The sequence below is a fragment of the Microtus pennsylvanicus genome, chromosome 7 (assembly GCF_037038515.1).
Source record: "Microtus pennsylvanicus isolate mMicPen1 chromosome 7, mMicPen1.hap1, whole genome shotgun sequence".
In the NCBI taxonomy this organism is placed as follows: domain Eukaryota; kingdom Metazoa; phylum Chordata; class Mammalia; order Rodentia; family Cricetidae; genus Microtus; species Microtus pennsylvanicus.
The window spans coordinates 23501663-23520585 of record NC_134585.1 but is presented as its reverse complement, the minus strand read 5'-3'; the positions used below and the strand labels follow the sequence as shown (position 1 = coordinate 23520585).

The 18923-nt window shown below is 52.5% G+C and overlaps 1 protein-coding gene across 1 annotated transcript in view; it reads right to left on the bottom strand.

Annotated features, from left to right (window-relative positions):
• Positions 1-103: 103 nt before the first annotated feature.
• LOC142854507 (cadherin-23) overlaps positions 104-18923 on the bottom strand; it is a 70896-nt gene continuing 52076 nt past the window's right edge. Inside the window, exons 15-35 of the mRNA XM_075980180.1 lie at positions 15779-15895; positions 14112-14336; positions 13083-13252; positions 12686-12823; positions 11663-11782; positions 10660-10837; positions 10309-10520; positions 8812-9003; positions 8555-8668; positions 7810-7939; positions 7458-7709; positions 7220-7381; positions 4916-5172; positions 4509-4606; positions 3441-3561; positions 3280-3359; positions 3044-3084; positions 2893-2953; positions 2367-2496; positions 2132-2254; positions 104-1044 (exon numbers count right to left, since the gene is read on the bottom strand). Of these exons, the coding sequence (XP_075836295.1) occupies positions 718-1044; positions 2132-2254; positions 2367-2496; positions 2893-2953; positions 3044-3084; positions 3280-3359; positions 3441-3561; positions 4509-4606; positions 4916-5172; positions 7220-7381; positions 7458-7709; positions 7810-7939; positions 8555-8668; positions 8812-9003; positions 10309-10520; positions 10660-10837; positions 11663-11782; positions 12686-12823; positions 13083-13252; positions 14112-14336; positions 15779-15895 (3248 nt within the window). The 3' untranslated portion in view covers positions 104-717. The remainder of the gene's footprint in view (positions 1045-2131; positions 2255-2366; positions 2497-2892; positions 2954-3043; positions 3085-3279; positions 3360-3440; positions 3562-4508; positions 4607-4915; positions 5173-7219; positions 7382-7457; positions 7710-7809; positions 7940-8554; positions 8669-8811; positions 9004-10308; positions 10521-10659; positions 10838-11662; positions 11783-12685; positions 12824-13082; positions 13253-14111; positions 14337-15778; positions 15896-18923) is intronic.

Sequence of the window (18923 nt, the reverse complement as noted above, 5' to 3'; positions counted from 1 at the left end):
TGGGTTCTGAGCCCACTGCCCCTTCAGCTCCTAATAGCCACTCCTGGCCAAGAAGCCCCTCCCATCCCCCAGAACCTCATACGTCACCAGAGGCAGTGTATTGCTGGTTCCACGTGAGTTGCTTTTCTTTTTAAACAGAGCATTCCAGAAACTTTCATTGAGTATCAGTTAAACAAAACCTGGAGGAAATCTTGAGGGAATAACTTAATTTAGAAATACACACAAACTCTACATTCGAAACCCAAGGGGACATCGGTCATGTCTCTCAACTAAGCACGTCAAGAAGACAGGGAGATGGGATGGGTACTGAGCTGCCGACATCAACCTGGTGTGTGCAGGGGCAGGGGCCACCTGGATGTCCAGCAGGCAGAAGTCCAGTGGGACTTGAACTGAGGCAGGGGTGTGCCAGCAGAGTTGCCACTTCTGTGCAGGACCTCTGCTCCATCGTGGTTGCATAGGGAGGGGCTGCCCCAGTGACCCTCCTTACCTTGTCCTTAGACACTTAGCATTTTTAAAGTTTTCTTAAAAAAATAACCGATTTTATGAAGGTAGAGATCAGATACTGAACCAGTATCTAGCAGGAGGCCGATCTGAACAGCCGCCAAGGCTGTCAGGGCCAGCTCAAGGTCGTTCACGAAGGCTGGACTGGGCAGAGAGTTGGCCATGCTCCTGCCCTGGAGGGTAGTGGGGTGGGCTGCTCAGCAGCGAGGCTCTACATCACAGCTCTGTGATTTCCAGGGGGCTCTCCATGATCACGTCTCGAAGCTTGTGTAGAGGGGTGGACTTGGCTGACTCTGTGCGGGCGTTGCGCTCAAAGGCCACTGCCTCTGAGGCTGTCAGAGTCTCCAGCGAGCGGTCCAGCCCCTTCTGGTCATCCTCTGGCAAGCTATTGAGGTCAGTGGCCAGCAGGGTACCTGTGCTGCCGTGCACCATGTGGATTCCATCCGGGCCCTTGAGTTCCATGGGTGGCTTGTGGCGGAAACGGAGGCTGCCCTGGCTGGGGCTGTGGTCCCCAGGCTCCTCCTCCAGCTCAGTGTGGATCAGCTGCAAAAGGTGGGACAACCTTATGGATACAGAAACCACAGAGGGCTGTGCCTAGGGTTTGAGTAGGTGACTCCAGAGCTGTACTGGCTGTAACTGCTTCTTCACTGTCTCCTCTAACGGATCCACTCAGCAGGCCTGCCAGCCTTCTCAAATGGAGGGCAGAGGCTCGGTATTAAAAGGGTCACCACATTTCATTAAATGAGCCAATCTGTGGTGTCTGGGTTTGTTAGGAAGTTGACGTTAAGCATGGCCAGGTAGAACCTCCCCAGAAGTGGGAGGAGCACATTGGCTCCGCCCAGGCTTTCTGTCCCTGTTGGTAGCACACACTGGTGAAAATGGGCTTTAGGGAAAGCCAGTGTAACTGTCAATCTCTAGCTGCTGGAATAGTAGGTAATATAGAACTACTTGGCCCTTTTCACTCACTTCTTAAAGTGAAGGTCCCTTAAGAGGTGGTTTGGGGTTCTTGGATGGAAAGATCCCAGAGTCCAGACAATACAACCATCTTACTGAATTCTGGAGCCACCTCTAGCACAGCCTTTGGGCTTGGCTGAGCGGTGAGAGGGGGAGGGAGAGAGGAAGAGGAACAGAGATAGAGAATTCCCCAGTGTCAGGGTGGTAGAGTGTGGGAAAGCAGCAGCATCCCCAGGAATGGGGCACAGCACACTGGCACACAGACCCCCGCTCCCGAGGCTACCTCGCTACCTCGGAGATGGAGGAATGGCAGGAGGAGGCTTTTTGCACCATCCGTTGTGCAAAGAGTTTTTTGAGCCGTAGGTAATCCTCCAGGACCACCTTCAGCAGTGAGCCCTGAGGGGAGGAGAGGGTTAACTCTCCACTTAGGCTGGCACCTGTCCTACGCCCCTTGCACACACTCCCATGGCAGTGAGGGGGGCACAGGTGTCTGGCCCTAGAGCAGAGAAGATGGGAGGAGAGCATGATCACTGGCCAGCCAGGTGGCCTTTGAGACACCACAGACCTCACTAGTCCAAACTCCCTTCAGTCCTGATATACCTACAGTATCTATCTCCCTGCGTCCTTGAATTAACATTCAGATTCTGGTTACAGGATCCCGAAAGGGAGGGCTCACCTTAATAGGCCCCTCTCGAATGATCTGGCCCAGCTTGGCAATGTTGTCATATTCTTGGATAGCTGCACGCAGGTATCTGTCGTCATCAGGTTTGACTGCTGCCGGCTCACGCCCAAAAGTCCCCTGGAGAGAGGGAACATTGGCTGGAGCAGGGGGGTTGACATCACATGCAGACAGCAGAGGGAACCACCCTCCAAGGTCTCCAGCTTGGCCACAGGCTGCTACCCTGGCTCACATGGGTGCGGGTGGGGCTGTTCCACAGATCTGCAATCTCACTCAGGTTCTCAGGCAGGTCATCCTCATGCTCAGCCTGCGCAGCCAGCTCCAGGTTCCGGCAGAAAGGGTCCAGCCACACAGGGTTGGCTCTGCAGTTGGGGAGAGGGATAAGGTGGGCAAGATGCCTTCATAGCGTTGCTTCTAAGACCCGCCCATTCCCTTGGCCAGCCATGGTGCCTTCCGCAGGTCTGCATAAGAACTCTGCCACGGCACCTGTGGCTACATCCTTCTTTCCTAGGATCCTGCTAGAGCCAGGACTGCATGCCAGTCTGGGTCAGCTTTGTCAGGGAAACTTTACCCACTCCCTATGCCCCTTGTAATCGGGACCCGGACAGCACATTTCTGAGAACGCAGAGAAGTGACTAGCCCACTAGGGGGTGCCCACACTCCATGTTTCAGCCACTGGCTGCTACAGATACTTCTCACTAGCTGGGTACTGCCCGGCTCTCCAAAAAGGGATCTGCAGACTTGGGAAGCCCACACACCCGTCAAAGGAGTATTTGTTGGTATTGGGCATGTCCATGATGTCAATGAAGCCACGGTTCCCTGCAGGGAGAGGATTTGAGTGAGGAGGGAAAGAGTCCAACAAATAGGAGCACCTGGCTGCCTTACCCTGGGCCCCCAGCCTTCGCTCACCTGCAGAACCAGCCACAATGGCCTTGAGCTTCCTCTTGTGTCTGTAGAGAGAGAGAGAGGGGAGGAGAGGGAAAAGTAGAGGGGAAAAAGAGAGAAGGGGAGACGGGAGGGGAAGAGAGGGGAGAGAGAGTCAGTCAGGGAAGCTGTTTTGCTATCCCTGGTCCTTGGCCCTGTCTGCCTTGGTGCCTGCTGGCCAGGAGACCATTCTGGTTCAGGCCAGAGGTGGAGTCACTCACACGGTCCTGTAGTACCAGTTCATGAGGATGAAGAGCATGGCAGCCAAGAAGAGAAGGATGGCTAGGACAATGATGGCCATCTGTGGAGACAGCAGGCCAGCCATCAGCAGGTGGGTTCGGGGGCACAGCCCAGACCCCAGGGATTGGCCCCGCAAGGGTACCTGCAGGGCAGACATGTCATCCGGCAGTCGGACAGAGATGGCAGGCTGCACGTCCAGGACATTGTAGTTCCGGAAGAGGTTCCGCAGCTGCTCCTTGTTCTCATCGATCATCTGGATGACCCTGCACAAGGGCCACGGTCTCTGCTCCATCTTTGCCACCCACTGCCTCCAAGAGGCCACCACCCTCCACCCTGGGGGCAGTGTGCTCCACTCCCGCCAGGAGCCTCAATGTTCACATTCTGCTCTGAAGCTTCGCAAGAGAAAAGCCACCTAGCTGGGAGAGCTTAGCGTCTTACAGGGCCCCCAAGGCCTGTGTCCAAGGTCCTAATGGACTCCAAATGGACACGTTAATGGACAAGAAGTATGTCATGGTTTCAATAGGAAAAGCACCAATAAGCTTATGGATTTGAATGCTTGGTCACCAGGGAGCAGCACTATTAGAAGGTGTGGTCTTCTTGTTGGAAAGAATGTGTCATTGGGTGGGGGTGGGCATTGAGGTTTCAGGTGTTCAAGCCGGGCCCCACGTCTCTCTTCCTGCTGTCTGTGGATCTGGATGTAGAACTCACAGCTACCTCCCCAGCACCATATCTGCCCTTGTGCTGCCATGCTTCCCACTGTGACAACAATGGACTAAATCTCTGAACCGTAAGCCAGCCCCAATTCAATGTTTTCACTCATAAGAGTTTCCACTGTCTGCCGGGCGGTGGTGGCGCACGCCTTTAATCCCAGCACTCGGGAGGCAGAGGCAGGCGGATCTCTGGGAGTTCGAGACCAGCCTGGTCTACAAGAGCTAGTTCCAGGACAGGCTCCAAAGCCACAGAGAAACCCTGTCTCGAAAAACCAAAAAAAAAAAAAAAAAAAAAAAAAAGTTTCCACTGTCATGGTGTCTCTTCACAGCAGTAGAAACCCTAAGTCAGAGAGTGAGGCCCAGAGGCATAGCTCTTGGTGTCTCTTATTCTTCCCCAGCTCTGACCATGCACGGAGGTCAATAATAACGTTCATGTCTCCTTTCAGGGTTCCTACCCCTCAAAACAGGCAGGCAGGCCAGGCACACCTCATCACACCTACCTGTCCACATCCAGGATACGGTTTGTGTCCCGGTTCACCACGTGAATGAGCAGCTCTGTCTGCGCAAAGTTCACCCGCCCCTTCTTGTCCACGTGGAACTGGGGGAGAAGGGAGTTTGTGGGGTCAAGCTTGCATAGTAGAGAGGAGGGGATGGGAATGGGATGGGCAGGCATCTTGCAGGATCCCATCCAGCATATCTGATAAGACCTATCATTATCAAATCTCCCTGATGTGGGCACTAACTTTTACACAGGGCTCATTCATAATCAGCCTTATTTATAGATAAGGGGATGGAGCCCCACAGGCCTGGGACTGTCCCTCAAAGCCATGTAGCTATGAAGTGACTAAGAAGGGATCTCATCTGCCCTTTCCCTTCCCACTGTCCAGTCCAAGGGCCCCGGGGGCACCTGCACATCATCGGTGTTGACAATGGCGCCCGTGATGTTGGAGAGCAGGCGGATAAACTCCTCCTCAAAGCCACGCACACGGTCTGGGATCTCATTGATGACTATCTTTACACGCTGGTCGTCCCTCAGGATATAAATGCCGATGATGGCAGTATCATTGTGACCAGCCAGGTCTCGAGCCACAATGTCTACCACAAAATATCCAGGACTGTAGGCCATGAAGAGATCAAAGGTACGTAGGACGCCATCCACACTCCCTGTGAAAGAGTCCGGGGGGATGGCACAGCTCAGGGGCCACACACTGATGCTGAACCCTGCCTCCTATCCCCACATCCTTGGGAAGAGGTCATATTTCTTCACCCCCTCACCCTGAGTACTAGGGTTATGGGCAAATGCCACCATGCCTGGCTGAAATCCCCTTATTTTCAATGATTACTCCAAGTTTTTGTTTAAACACTGAATTTGAAATAACTGTAGATTCTCCTGTCCACAGACGATTACCAATTTTGAGATCCATAGAGCGGTGGTCCTCAACCTTCCTAATGTTGTGGCCCCTTTAATACAGTCCCTCAGGTTGTGGTGACCCCCAAGCATTTATTTATCTCATTGCTATTCCATAACTGTAATTGTGCTACTGTTAGGAGTCTTGACGTAGATACGTGACATGCAGATGGTCTTCAGCGACCCTTGTGAGGGGGTTGCTCGACCCCCAAAGGGGTTCTGACCCACAGGTTGAGAATCACTGCACTAGCCACATGTAGTTCAGAATCCCACAAACACAGCAGAGACACCCGGAGATGGCACAGCCTAGATGATTGTGAGAAAGACAGGCCTGGAGTCAAAACCTGCCGCTTTCTAACTAAAGAGCAGCTGGGGCTGGGATCATAGCTCAGTGGCGGTGCCTGCCCATCACACCCAAGGCCCTGGGCTCAATTCCTAGCGTCACATTAAAGAAAGGCAGTGAGAGTACAGGGGAAAGGGGCTGGCATATGGCTACAAAACTCGAGCAGGTGGGATCTCAACTAGACCTTGAAGGACAAAGGAGGCATATCAGGTATGAGGGAGGTTGGGATGGCATCGAGAAGTAGAAAGGCAGAAGGGTCAGGGGCCTAGGGGCAGACGGAGTAGACTAGCCGAGGCAGTTTGGCTTATCTGGAGACAGAGCCCATATGGATGGTGGAGGGCTATGAGGCCAGAAGCAGGGACTAGAAGGAAGACACGGGAGCCCTGGGTCTCAGGCCAAGTCTTCCTGGCAGTCAAGACTGACACACAGATGAGAAGCTCGTGTGGGGTGGAGAGTAATGGGCGCCTTGCAGGCCCTGCCCCAGAGTGTCTTGCCCGTGCACACAGGGAAAAGCTCTAGCAGTGTGTGCATTCAGAGCTGGGCTGTCAGCTCCCCACAGTGCCTTGCCCGATGCCTGACACACAGAGAAGGGGGACAAATGCAAAGATGGGGAGCATCGTGGAAAGAGGGATGGAGAGGGGGTGGATGACAGAGAGAGGGAGGGGGTAGTTGGGTAGATGATTGGGTGACAGATGAGAAAAGTAAAAAAGGACTTAGATGCAGCTCGGTTGATAGAGCTTGCCCAGCCTGCGTGAAGCTCTGGGTTTCATCCCTAGCACTGTGTAAACTGGGTGGGGGGCATGAGTGTGACCCCAGTACTTGGGAGGTAGAGACAGGAAGATCAAACACTCGAGATTGATTCTTTCTTTCTCTTTCTTTCTTTCTTTCTTTCTTTCTTTTAAATTGAGACAGGGTCTTACTATATGGCATTGGCTGTCCTGGAACTCAATACCTAGACAAGGTTGGCCTCAAGCTCACAAAGATCTGTCTGCTTCTGTCCCTGAGTGCTGGAATTAAAGGCATGCACCACTGTGTCTGGCTCAAAATTATAGAGAGATCTCGAAGACTGCTGGGCAACACAAGACCCTGCTATTTAAAATAAATAAATAAAACAAGGCTGGCAAGATGACTCAGTGGGTAAAGACACTTGCCACCAAGCCTGATGACCTGCTTTTGATCCCTAGGGACTCACATAGTGAAGGAGAGAACCAATTCCTTCATGTTGTCTTCTGGCTTCTCTGCATAAGTTCTGTGGGCATGCACCCCTCAGTAAATAAAATGTACCCCCCACACACATAGAGAAAGAATCCATGTATAAATGAAGGGGCAAATAGGTAACGAACAGAATTGAAGAAACTGGATGGGTGAACAGAAGGGCTGACGTGGATGGCCACCTAGGTCTCGTGCTCAAAGAGACTCCATCTCGGGGCTGAAGTCCATGCAGTGACAGGGGCTCCTACCCATGGTGAAGACCTGGCCCACATCCTCAGAGTCGTTGGCAAGGGCCCGGAAGTAGTGGATAGCCAGAATGCCGTAGAAGACCAGGCTGTTGTTGCCAATATCTGCATCCAGGGCCAGCACCTGGATCAATTCCGAGCCTACCTTGGCATCGGTGGCCACTCCTGTGGGAACAGGCAGGCCACGTAAATGTCAGGGGAGGAGCTACCCACGCCCTCAGGCCCCGGCTGGTCCCCGCACCTGCGGTGTACTCAGCCTTGGTGAAGCGTGGCGGCTGGTCATTGATGTCCTCCAGCACAACGCGCACCTCCTGCAGGGTGAGGTCAGTCAGCAGATCGAGGGCTGGGGAGGGTCCTCGGGGAGGGGCCCAGCTGTGATTGCTGGACGCTTTGACGATGAAGGAGAAGAGGGCTTCCTTTTCTCGATCTAGGTCTCTGAGCACCAGCAGGCGCCCGTCAGGTTGCAGGTGGAAGTTCTTGTCCTCGTTACCAGCTGTGGGTAGACGGGGCACAGGGTGAGTGGAGGGGCACTCAGAGTCCTCTGCAAACCCGGAGCCGGTCGGGCACTGGCTCCATTGACCCCCCCGCCCCACCTGCAATGAAGTAGTACACGATGGCATTGGGACCCTCATCTGCGTCCACAGCGCCTGTCACGTTGCCCACCAGGGTACCACGGGGTGAGTGTTCAGGCACAGTCAGCAGCTGATACTGGGGGCTTCCCTTCTATAAGAGAGGAAGTAGTTACATGAGGCACAAGCTCCAGCTCTGGCCAGAGGACCTTGGGTATCTACTGTGTGGGTCTGAGGACTTTGTTGCCTAGAGAGTAAGCAGAATTACTATAACCTCCATGAGGACAGGACTTTACTGATTTATCCCCAGGGTCTACGTGCATGTCCCAAAAAGCGTTCTCTTGTGTGCATGCACACAGCCTCTATTGGCCACCCATCCATATATGTATGCGTGTGTGTGTATGTATGTATGTATATACAAACACACAGACACTACCAAACTCACACCATTCGGTTCTGCTGTCCACTTTTGAGTTTTGACTCTAGACTCCAGAGTCAATTTTCATGCTGTGTGCACACATATGATGAACAAGCCTATATGTGCATACAAAGGCAAAGGTGTTGGACATTTTTCCTCCTTTTTGGATCACTGAGTGAGGCCTTGCATTAGTGCCCAACTTTGAATGCCCTAGGTGTTTGAGAGAAATCTAGACGGAGGCTCACTGTGTGCTAATCAGATGTGTATCAGGGTAGAGTACGGGCATGTGTGGGCTCACAGGTGGTGAGACCCTGTGGGGGTATCACTGGCACAGGGGATAGGTGAGCTCACAGGAGGCCTCACGAAGAGGGGCTCGTTGTCATCGATGTCTTCCAGGGCCACCTGCAATGGCTGCATCGTCTCGTACGGCACTGGCTGGCCCAGGTCACTGGCCACCAAGATGAGCTGGAGGCGAGGGAGCCCAGTCAGAGGGGAAAGATAGGGTTGGAGGTTGGCTTAGGGCCCCAAGGAAGCTCAGTGGAACAAGTCTCCCAGAGGTGGTCCAGGAGCAACCCACATAGCCCACCCCCCCCAGCCCCTCTCCTTACACTGTATACTGCCTGCTTCTCACGATCCAGGCGCTGAGCCGTCTGGATGAGCCCGCTAACTGGGTCAATGGTGAAGTACTCCCAGTCACGGTTGCCTGCTGTCTTTAGGAAGCTGTATCGCACTGCCCCGTTGAGTCCTTCATCCTTGTCGGTGGCATAGACCTCATACACGTTGGAACGTAGAGGGATCTCCTGTGGGGGTCATGAGAGGGGGTACCTGGTCATGAAAAACCCCAGAGCCAGGCCCTGGTGAGCTCTTAAATCCTTTTTTCCCTCAGCCAAGGCCCTCATTTCTCTAAGCCTCAAGGGCCTGCGTTCTTTTAAGATTTGGGTATGACAGGAGTCATGTGCTGGCCCCACTCTCAGGTGCCCCAGCAAGGACATGGTTCTTGACTGTTACAAAACTCTCAGCTCAGCCTGGCTTCATTGTTTTCTCATTGTTCATAATAAACTCCAAGCGGCAGTCATCTGGACCCCCAACTACAAACCCCTTGAAGAGAAAGCTTAGCAAACAGAGCCTTTGGTGCGGAAAAGAATTAGCTTATTATTAATTTATGTACCATTTCCTGTCAAAAAAAAAGATTTGAAGCGATTGACAGGAATATATGAATTTAAATGAGATTGAATGAATTAAAAAAAATAGAGTAAAAGAAGAATATAATTAGCATAAGATGGAAGTGCCCTAAGTCTCTGCAGGGTCATTTGAGGGGGTTACGCCACTGTGAGCTCCTTAGTGGGCAAAGCGAAAAGGACCAATGTATCACTGCAGGTATGACACCAGGCTCAGTGCTCCCCAGAGCTTAGTCTTGAGATCATTTTCTCCTACAGGACCTCAAAAGGCAGACGACTAGATGATCTCAGCATGGTGTTCCCAGATAAGGGATTTGCTTGAGTCTGTGGGGCAAAGGACAAGCCAGAGATATCCCAACTATACCACCAAGGATCCCTGAGGCCTTAGGGTGGAAGGGAAGAGCAGAAGACACAATGCATTTCCCCTAACTAGATCGGCCATCTAGCTAGACTAACTGGCGTTAGAACAAAGAATGAGAGAACCCGAGCTGTGCATTTTGGTATCAGGAGGACCAGCAGACAGACGGAAGGGCCCTGTGTTTATTTTGAACTATGTCTGGGGGAAGTGGGTGGCAGGAGACCAGATACTCCCTGGTAGAGTCGACGAGCAAGAGCTGATGTGTGTCCTATTATTAGGTCCATTCTCAGATGGAAACAAGACTCGCAGAAGGCACTTGCTCAAGGTCATTGCTTGAGGAGCCAAAGAGTTATGCTTGCACCTAGAGCCTTTCCTGGCACTACCTACAGAACTACCCAATCCTCAAGATCTTCTTTGAGTGGCACTGGGCAAGTCCGCTCTCCTTGTGTTGGCCTACAACCTCACAGTGGACGTTTCTACTCTGCCAGGCGGTGAACGCAGGATGAGTCAGTGGGCTGCAAGTGGGAACCGAGCGTCAGTGAGAACGCTGGCCCTGGGGTCAGGAATACCTCTTTGATGTGTAGGATGGTACCATTGGGTGGACGCACAAAGACAGGGCGGTTGTCGTTGACATCGATCACCTCCACCAGTAGCATGGTCGTGCCCCAGAGGGGGGGCTCTCCACCATCCGTGGCCACGACAGTCAGGTTGAACCTCTCATAGGACTGGAGTGGCCGCTGCGTGGTCACCAGGCCCGAGTCCATGTCCACGGAGAAAGCTTCTGGCAGTGGGAGAGAGCAAGGGAACGGCCTGAGATGACCTTCCCCTGTCTCCTCCTCCTCGGCCCAGGACAGTAGACATGGCAGCTTGCCCCTCCCCACCCTCTAAGCCCTCCTGGGCAGCAAGGGAAAGCCATATACCCATTCCGGGGCCCTCGAGGGAGTAGGTCAGCTGCCCATTGGAGCCCTCATCCTGGTCAGTGGCCAGCATGGTAATGACCGAGGTGCCCGCTGGTTCATTCTCGTACACACTTGTGCTGAACTGCGGTTTGGAGAACTGAGGCCGGCAGTCATTGACATCGAGTACTTGGATCACCACCTGGGGAGGCCACAAGACAGTGAAGGGGCTTCCTTGGGAGACCCCATCCCACAAGGGCAAGGTGGAGTAGGGGGCGGGGAACAGGGCATTACCATGGTGGAAGGCATTGCCATTTAATTAAGTAAATTATGTTTTGAGACAGGGTCTTAATGCGCTATCCTGGAACTTGCTATATAGACCAGGCTGGCCTTGAACTCACAAGAGTTCCTCTTGCCCCTGCCTCTCATCTGGTGGGATTAAAGGCATGTGCCACCACATCCATCTATATTTTTACTTTTTTGAGCCAGGGTCTTAGGCTGAGGGTATAGCTCGTTTGATAGAGTGCTGGTCTCTTTGTAGTTAGGTATTCACGAGATTCTGGGCTCATCTCCAGCCCTTCATACACTAGGCCTGGTTCTACACGCAATAAGCCTAGCAATTGGGAGGTTGAGGCAGGAGGATCCAGAGTTCAAGGTCACCCTCAGCTGCAAGAATTTGAAGCTACCTTGGGATACTTAAGAACCTGGAGTTACAGCATCTCCAAGGTTGAGGCAAGGAAGGCCTCTTGTATGAGGATGACATAAGGTACCCAGTGAGACTTCATCTCAAAGACTGAATAAATAAATAAATAGGAGCCATAAGTAGTTTTCGCTACTATACCGTTTTGTTGGGCACCTGAGGGACTGGGCTGTGAAGACATACAAGTGCCCTCTGGGTCACACCTAGGTGTACCTGGCTGTTCATGTGACATTTGGGGATGAGAGGCCCTGTTTCCACTCAGAACAGTCATTCTCTATGGACTTAGCTTGCTGCTCCCTGCCCTGGGCTCAGGCTGCTGTTCCTCACCTGCACCGAGTTCTCTCGACGGTTACTGGCCACATCCCCTGGGTTGTCTTTGGCCAAGGCAGTTAGGATATAGTGGTCCTTCTTCTCCCGGTCCAAAGAGGACAGCACATAGATGTCACCCTAGTTGGAAGAGGAGACTTTCAGGCGATTCATCAGTTTGATGTGTCTGCTGAGCATCTACACTATGGGCAGACACTATTAGAGTCTGGAGATCATGCTGGGCGGGGGGGGGGGGGCGGTGGGCAACCTCTTGTCTCCATGATGCCCGTGTTCTTGCCCTCACTATCGCGTTCTATCTGAGATGCAGTGATTAGCCAGGCTGCAGCTAAGTGCCCAACCAGCGTCTGGCATAGAGTAACAGACACTGTTCTTAATGCCAGGCACCATACCCGAGTGCTCACACTAAGCAGGGTAAACCCTCCCGAAGGGAATGCACACAGAGGAACAGGAGGGCAACTCCTGGAACCAGGGGGAGGCTTGCTGAACAGCCCTGCCCTTTGCAAGGCTGTCTCCTCACCTTACAAACAGCAGCTCCTGGACCAAGAGGCAGATGCTTGGGCCCCCAATTTCTACTCTCACGAAAGGCTGAGACTCATGAGGACTTGTGGGTCCCACCCTTTGGAGCACCTTGCTTCTTTCCACATGGAGTACAGGGTCGTGCATATTGCAGATGTTCTAACAACACGCCCAGTTCCCACAGCACGCCTCATGTGACACTTTCAAGAAGTGGTCCCTGGGACTTGTTTCGAGTTTTGGGGCACATCCCGTCACACCAAAGGGCCAGTTCCTAAAGCTGGTGGCCACTTCCTCCCATTTGTACCAGGACATAAGGGGCTGCGGGCTTAACAGCACCTGGAACTCTGAGGAGAGTTTGCTGTCCTTAGATAAAGCAACCTGAAGTCTAAAAATATCCAGGAGACAGGACCCAGAAACAGGGATGTGGGGGGTGCTTTGGGTGACTTTTTAGACCAGGACTCTGGGCTTTCCCACTCCCAGGGTCAGGCCCTCCCACGGCCTACTTACAGTGTTGGGGTGGATGGCAAACTTGCCCTCTCCATCCCCCAAGCTATATTCGATGAGGGCAAAGTTGCCCGAGTCGGCATCGGAAGCAGTGACCCTCAGAATGACTGTGCCCACAGCCACATCCTCAAAAACGGCCTCCTAGAGAGAGGGGGGGGGAGGGGAGAGGGGAGGAGGGGAGAGGGGAGAAGGGGAAAAGGAAGAGGGGAGCATGGTTATCTCTGGAGCCTATGCCCTGCTCAATAATACCCTGGTGCCGTGGTGCTCTGGGGCGGCACGCTGCTCATGCATTTAGCATTCCTGGGCTGCATGAGGGAAGGACAAGGAGGAACGGAAGGCACACCAAAGACCCCAAGGAATAGGTACAGGTCCTAATCCTCATGTTGGTCTGGCCACCCACCTGGTAAGAGGGCTGGTCAAAGATGGGGTTGTTGTCATTAATGTCCACAATTTCCAGGTAGACAGGGATCTCAGCTGCGCGGGGTGGGGACCCATTGTCTGAGGCCCTCACTGTGAAGTTAAGCCAGTGCACCTCTTCGTAGTCCACTGTCCGGTTGGCAATGACCTTCCCTGAGACACAGAGGTACCCACTGATGAGGTGTGGCTATTCTTCATCCTGGTCTCTCTAGACTTTGGGAAGGATCTGGGGCTCTGAGGGGAGGAGGGGCTCCTGGCAAGGAGCGTGAATAAGTAGCATTGCCCATCTCAGGACAGAGATGGAGGAGAGACTGCCCTCAGTGTCCTTCTCAACAAAGAGCTAAGAAAGCTCCCTGGAATGGGTATCTGTAACCCCAAGGCAACCCCAAGATACCTCTGTGTCTAAGACCCCATTCCCAAGGGCATATGCTCATAGGAGCTTGGGTGGTAGAAATGGTAGAGAGGGTTCTCTAGGGTTCCAACAGACACTTGTGGGCCTGTGTCCAAGCCAGGACTAGAAAATTCTTTTTTTTTTACTCTTTTTTTATCTTTCTTTTATTTATTTATTAATTAAAGATTTCTGCCTCCTCCCCGCCACCGCCTCCCATTTCCTTCTCCCTCCCCCGATCAAGTCCCCCTCCCTCATCAGCCCGAAGAGCAATCAGGGTTCCCTGACCTGTGGGAAGTCCAAGGACCACCCACCTCCATCCAGGTCTAGTAAGGTGAGCATCCAAACTGCCTAGGCTCCCCCAAAGCCAGTATGTGCAGTAGGATCAAAAACCCATTGCCATTGTTCTTGAGTTCTCAGTAGGACTAGAAAATTCTATCTGCTGCTGGGAGCATCAGAAAAGGCTTGACATACCAACCATCTTGAATCTGGCCTAGGCCACCACAGAATAGGGGTAGGGGTGGGGCCCCAACTAGACATTGAGAAGTGAGTCACAGTACCTCTGGGGGCTAACAGGCATGGGTATGCATCCCCTACCCTCCCTCTCAGAGACCCCCCACCTACCTGTGGAAGAGTCTTCAAGCTGGACATAGCCTGGGGGTGTGAGGTCCAGCAGGGTATAGGTGATCAGCCCATTGAGGCCCTTGTCAGGGTCAACAGCAGCCACAGCAATGAGTGTGGTACCCGGGGTGGCCCCCTCCAGGACCCGCTCTGTGTAGTAGGTGATCCCAAAGGGCTTGAACTGGGGTGTGTTGTCATTGACATCCAGGATGTTGACCGTGAGCTTGGCTGGGGTGCAGGTGGGAGGGAATACCAGGTATAGATCTGTGTTCCACCGTGGTGCCCGCTGCTCCCTTCCCAGCTCTACTGCGCTCCCCCTCCCCACCCCACCCCCCACCGCCCCAGCCTAGGGCTGCCAAGCTCAGAGGAGAACAATGTCTCACGCTATTTTATGTGTATGAGATGTCCATGCTCATGTGTGTGTGTGAGTGTGGTGTAGGTGTATATATGTACACATGCACATGTGTATGCATGTGTAGGGAGGTCAGAGGTCAACGTTAGAGGCTCTTCAGATCTGTCACTTGCCTGGAACTCACTACATAGGCTAAAGTGGCTGGTTAGGAACAGTTCAGGGATCTGCCCGTTTTCACCTCCCCAGTCCTGGGATTACAGGTACGTGTTACTGTGCCTAGGTTTATTTTAAATGTGCGTGTGGGTGTTTTTGAGATAGGGTTCCCCTGTGTAACTCTGGCTGTCCTAGGACTTGCTCTATAGACCAGGCTGGTCTCAGACTCAGAGATCTGCCTGCCTTTGCCTTCTGAGTGCTGGGATTAAAGGCATGGGCCACCACTGCCCGGCTCATGCCTGGAATTGTGTGTAGGTTCTTAGGATCAAACTTTCCCTCTGATTGATCATCGCTCTTCTATAAGAGCAGGGATTTGTATTCTACCAGTGGGTTGGGGAGCTCTGATGTGGCCTTTGTTCTTTTTGGGACCACAGTTTTCCAACAAACTTGGAGAGCTAGGATGAAGATGGTTTCTGGCTATTCCTTTGATCTGGGCTTCCCTAGCCCCTCTGAATGACCCCCCCCCCCCCCCGCCCTCAGCAGAAGCAGCCTGGGCCTCTGACCTTAAAATCTCAGGATGTGTAAGAGATAAACAAGTATACACTTCCCTCTGGAACACTTGGGCCTCTAGGCTGAGAAGATAAGCAGGCCTAAGCCACCCCGACAACTGTCCTTGTCTTCTGACAGTAGAATGAGACCACCCCATCCCTACTTTTTCCACTGCCCCCTCTGCCTAGTCCAACCATTCCAGCCCATAATAGCTTCCCAGCACATGCCTCTTCTCTGTCACTGAGCCTGCCCCACTGTGGTCTGTGGCCTTGAGTCCCCTTCTTTAGCTCTTTGCTTCCTGCCCTGACCCCAGGGCTTCCTATCAGATCACAGTTCCTACTCCTATTCTAGCCGCACCCTGGATTCCAATATTACCCTAACACCCTCCCCTACCCCTCAGAGTCTAAGGGTTCAGATCCCATACATTTAGGGGCACAGTCACCCTGAGTCCCAAAGTGGTTGTCACTATCCTAAGGTACCCCAACTCCTCAGTAGCCCTGGCAGCTAAGTCCTGGGATTCACCTCCTTACAGCCAGGCTTGCACTTGGTTCCTAGCCCCTCCCAGACCTCAGAGAGCTCCGAGTGACCCATAAGAGATATTAGCAGGGCATCTTACCGTTTGGCACACTGACGGCACGCTCTGGAAGGTCGCTGGCGTTGTCAATCACTGAGAGCGTGACCTCATAGGTAGCAACCAGCTCGCGGTTCAAGGGAGACTTCACCATCACAGACCCTGTGGGCCGGACCAGGTCAGATTCTGCTAGAAGGGAAACCCCACGAAGTCTGGGCTCCTCAGAGCCCCTGCCCTACCACACCCCCATCCTGATAAAGGGCACTAGCCCCTGATGGACCAGGAGACTTGTGGCTGGGATGGCCTATATATATATAGCCACTCATAGAGACTGGGACCCTTCAGCTGATGCTGGTGACCTTGGACAAACTGTCCAGCCCTTCCTGTCCTCATTGACAAAAGGGGCAAGTGTAGCACCACCACAGAGGTTCCAGGGAATAAGAAAAAGAAAATGAGACTCTACCAATGAAGTACTTAGAACTTTGCCTGGCACATACAAAGTTCTATGTAATTTTTGAAAATAAAAACAGCAGCTCGATGCGGAACAGCAGTTCGCAACAGCATGAATGTTCTTGGTCCTGCTAAAGAATACACTAAAAAATGGCTGAGGCGAGCCAGGCCCAGGAGTGCACATCTGACATCCCAGCCATGGGAGGCTGAGGCAGGAGGCTGGTGGGTTTGAGGCCAGCCTGGGCTATAAAGCAAGACCTTGCTTCAAAAACCAAACCAAGCTGAGCATGGTGGTGCATGCCTGTAATACCAGCTACTCAACAGAGTAAAAATAGGGAGCTGGAGAGGTGGCTCATCAGTTAAGAGCACTGGCTGCTCATCCAGAGGACCTGGGTTTTAGTCCCAGCACACACATGGTGGCTTACAAACATATGTAACTCCAGTTCCAGGGGATCCAACATCCTCTTTTGGTTTCCATGGATATTACATGCACTCAGTGCACAGACACATAAGCAGGCAAAACACCAGTGCACATAAAATAAAAATTTAAGTAACAAATTAAGAAATCGAGTCATTAATTTAAAAAAAAATGAAACAGAAGTCCAAGATAACTTAAGTTATCTTAAAATATCTTAAAATAAAAAAATGTTAAATATCAGGGCTGGGAATACAGTTTAGTGATGGAGCACTTGCTTAGCTTGCCTAGCATACATAGGAAAGGCCTGGTCAATAGTCAGTACCAGAAAAAAAAATAGATTTTATGCTGTATGTCACAGTTTCACAAATGCTTATATTCCAAGGAAGATCTCCCGGCATCTGGAACAAGGACAACTACCCTGGGGGACAGGCTAGAGACCCTAGGCATGCCCCTTTGTCGTAAGTAGAATGTGACATGGTGCTTATTACAGGACAGAAACAGCAGTCTATGTTGATGACAACAAGTTCCTTCTCTTCCCTGTGTCCCCAGCTGCTCCATAAACCAGAGAGAAACTCCACAGGTTCTGGTTTTGCTGGACAGTCCATCTGTTGGGGCCTTTTTGTCTGTTGGGGCCTGAGTGGCTCCTCTGGTCTCCCCTCATTGGCCCTAGACTAAGATCTCCTCCTCTTAGCTACCAGGGTCTTATGATACCCTTCCCCCTTGGCAGACCCCCTGCTGGGTTGCTGTCTTCCACAGGTCCCCAGCCATGGGTGGTCACTTACCCTGGGTGGCCGCCTCCTCCTCCTCCTCTTCCTACTCTCGCTCCCCGTCCCCCGGGCTGGGGAGCGAGGTTGGGGAGAGGGCAGCTGCGTTCAGTCTGCAAAGGCTGGGCACGGCCTGGGCCGGCCCCCAGGGCAGGAAGGGTGGGGTATGAGGCATGGAGGAAGGCAGTGGGAGTGAAGCAGAGAGGAGATGAGGTGGGAAATGACAGAACAGAGCTCAAACCTGTAGGCCTGCCAGCCGTGAGGGAGAAAGAGAGGGTTAACATTGGTTAGTTCAGGGTGCAGCGAGGAGGGACGGGGCAGGGTGTGGGGTGGGGCGGTGGCTGTGGGACTCAGAACTGGCCAGGGCAGGAGAGGCTAGGATGGGAGAAGGGATAGAGGGGAAGGGGTGAGAACCCAGCTGAAGTGGAGGGGTTGGAGGATCTAGGAAGAAAGGGTAGGGAAGCTGAGCAAGGGGGGACTGGAGGCCATGAGGAAGGTGGACAGAGAAGACACTGGAAAGAAAAAATAGAAAAAGAATCAGTGGGAGGTAGCAGGGAACAAGGCAGAGAAAAGTTGGGGGAGCATGCTATCCAGGGAAGCAGGGGTTGGGTGGCTCTCCATGGTCCTGACAGACCAGCTGGGAACCACTTTGACCTGGCCTAGGCTAGCACAGGATACTACATATATTAGCAACTTCTCCCTGGGCTTCAAAAGGGTTATACTTTTCCCCCCTTTTTTCTTTTTCTTTTGGGTTGAAAATACAGGTGAGATTGATCCTACTTTGGCCCACTGCATGCTCTGACTGTGGGCATTTGGTTTTCATACCCCCCCCCCCCAATTCCCTCACATCCCTCCTCTCTCAGGCAGAGTGTGCATGCGGTCTATGGGTGTTGAGACTGATGGTGTCGCTCAGTTGTAGGGTACTGGCCCAGCATGCAGGAGGCCCTGGGTTTGACCCCTCCGGTTCTCTGTACAACAGTCATCTCTTGGGAGGTAGAAGAAAGAGGATCAAAGTTCTAGGTCATTTTGGTCCATATTACAAGTTCAAGGCCAGCCTAAGCTGCATGAGACCCCATATCCAAGATAAAGTATTCCTGGGAACCATTTTGTCCCTTCCAGTTACGCAAATGCTGCCGTGGTATGTAGCTCACTCTCTTTTAAATCTTTACAGCAAGCACCTATAACGAAGACACCCTTTCCTCTCCATTGCTGTGTGCCCAGCCAATGTCTGCTGCTGCCTGGTATCCCATGGTGTGAGCTCACCACTCTTCCCCCTCTGTGCTGCTAGGTCCTGGGGTCTGAACGTACTCTGTGTTTGATTGCTGCCTGATGGGGACCCTGGTCTGTACCCTACAGCAGTGCAGGAATACCAATGTCCCCATATCACCATCATGACAACAGCACACTGATGTCTATTCGCTATCTATGGGACACTTGTGTCGTCTCCCTATACATTTCTCCCAATAACAATGATTTTCAGCATTTTGTCACTGTTATGCTAATTTTTATGACACTCCATATAAGACTCATGCCCTTCTCTGACTTCCCAGAGGACCAA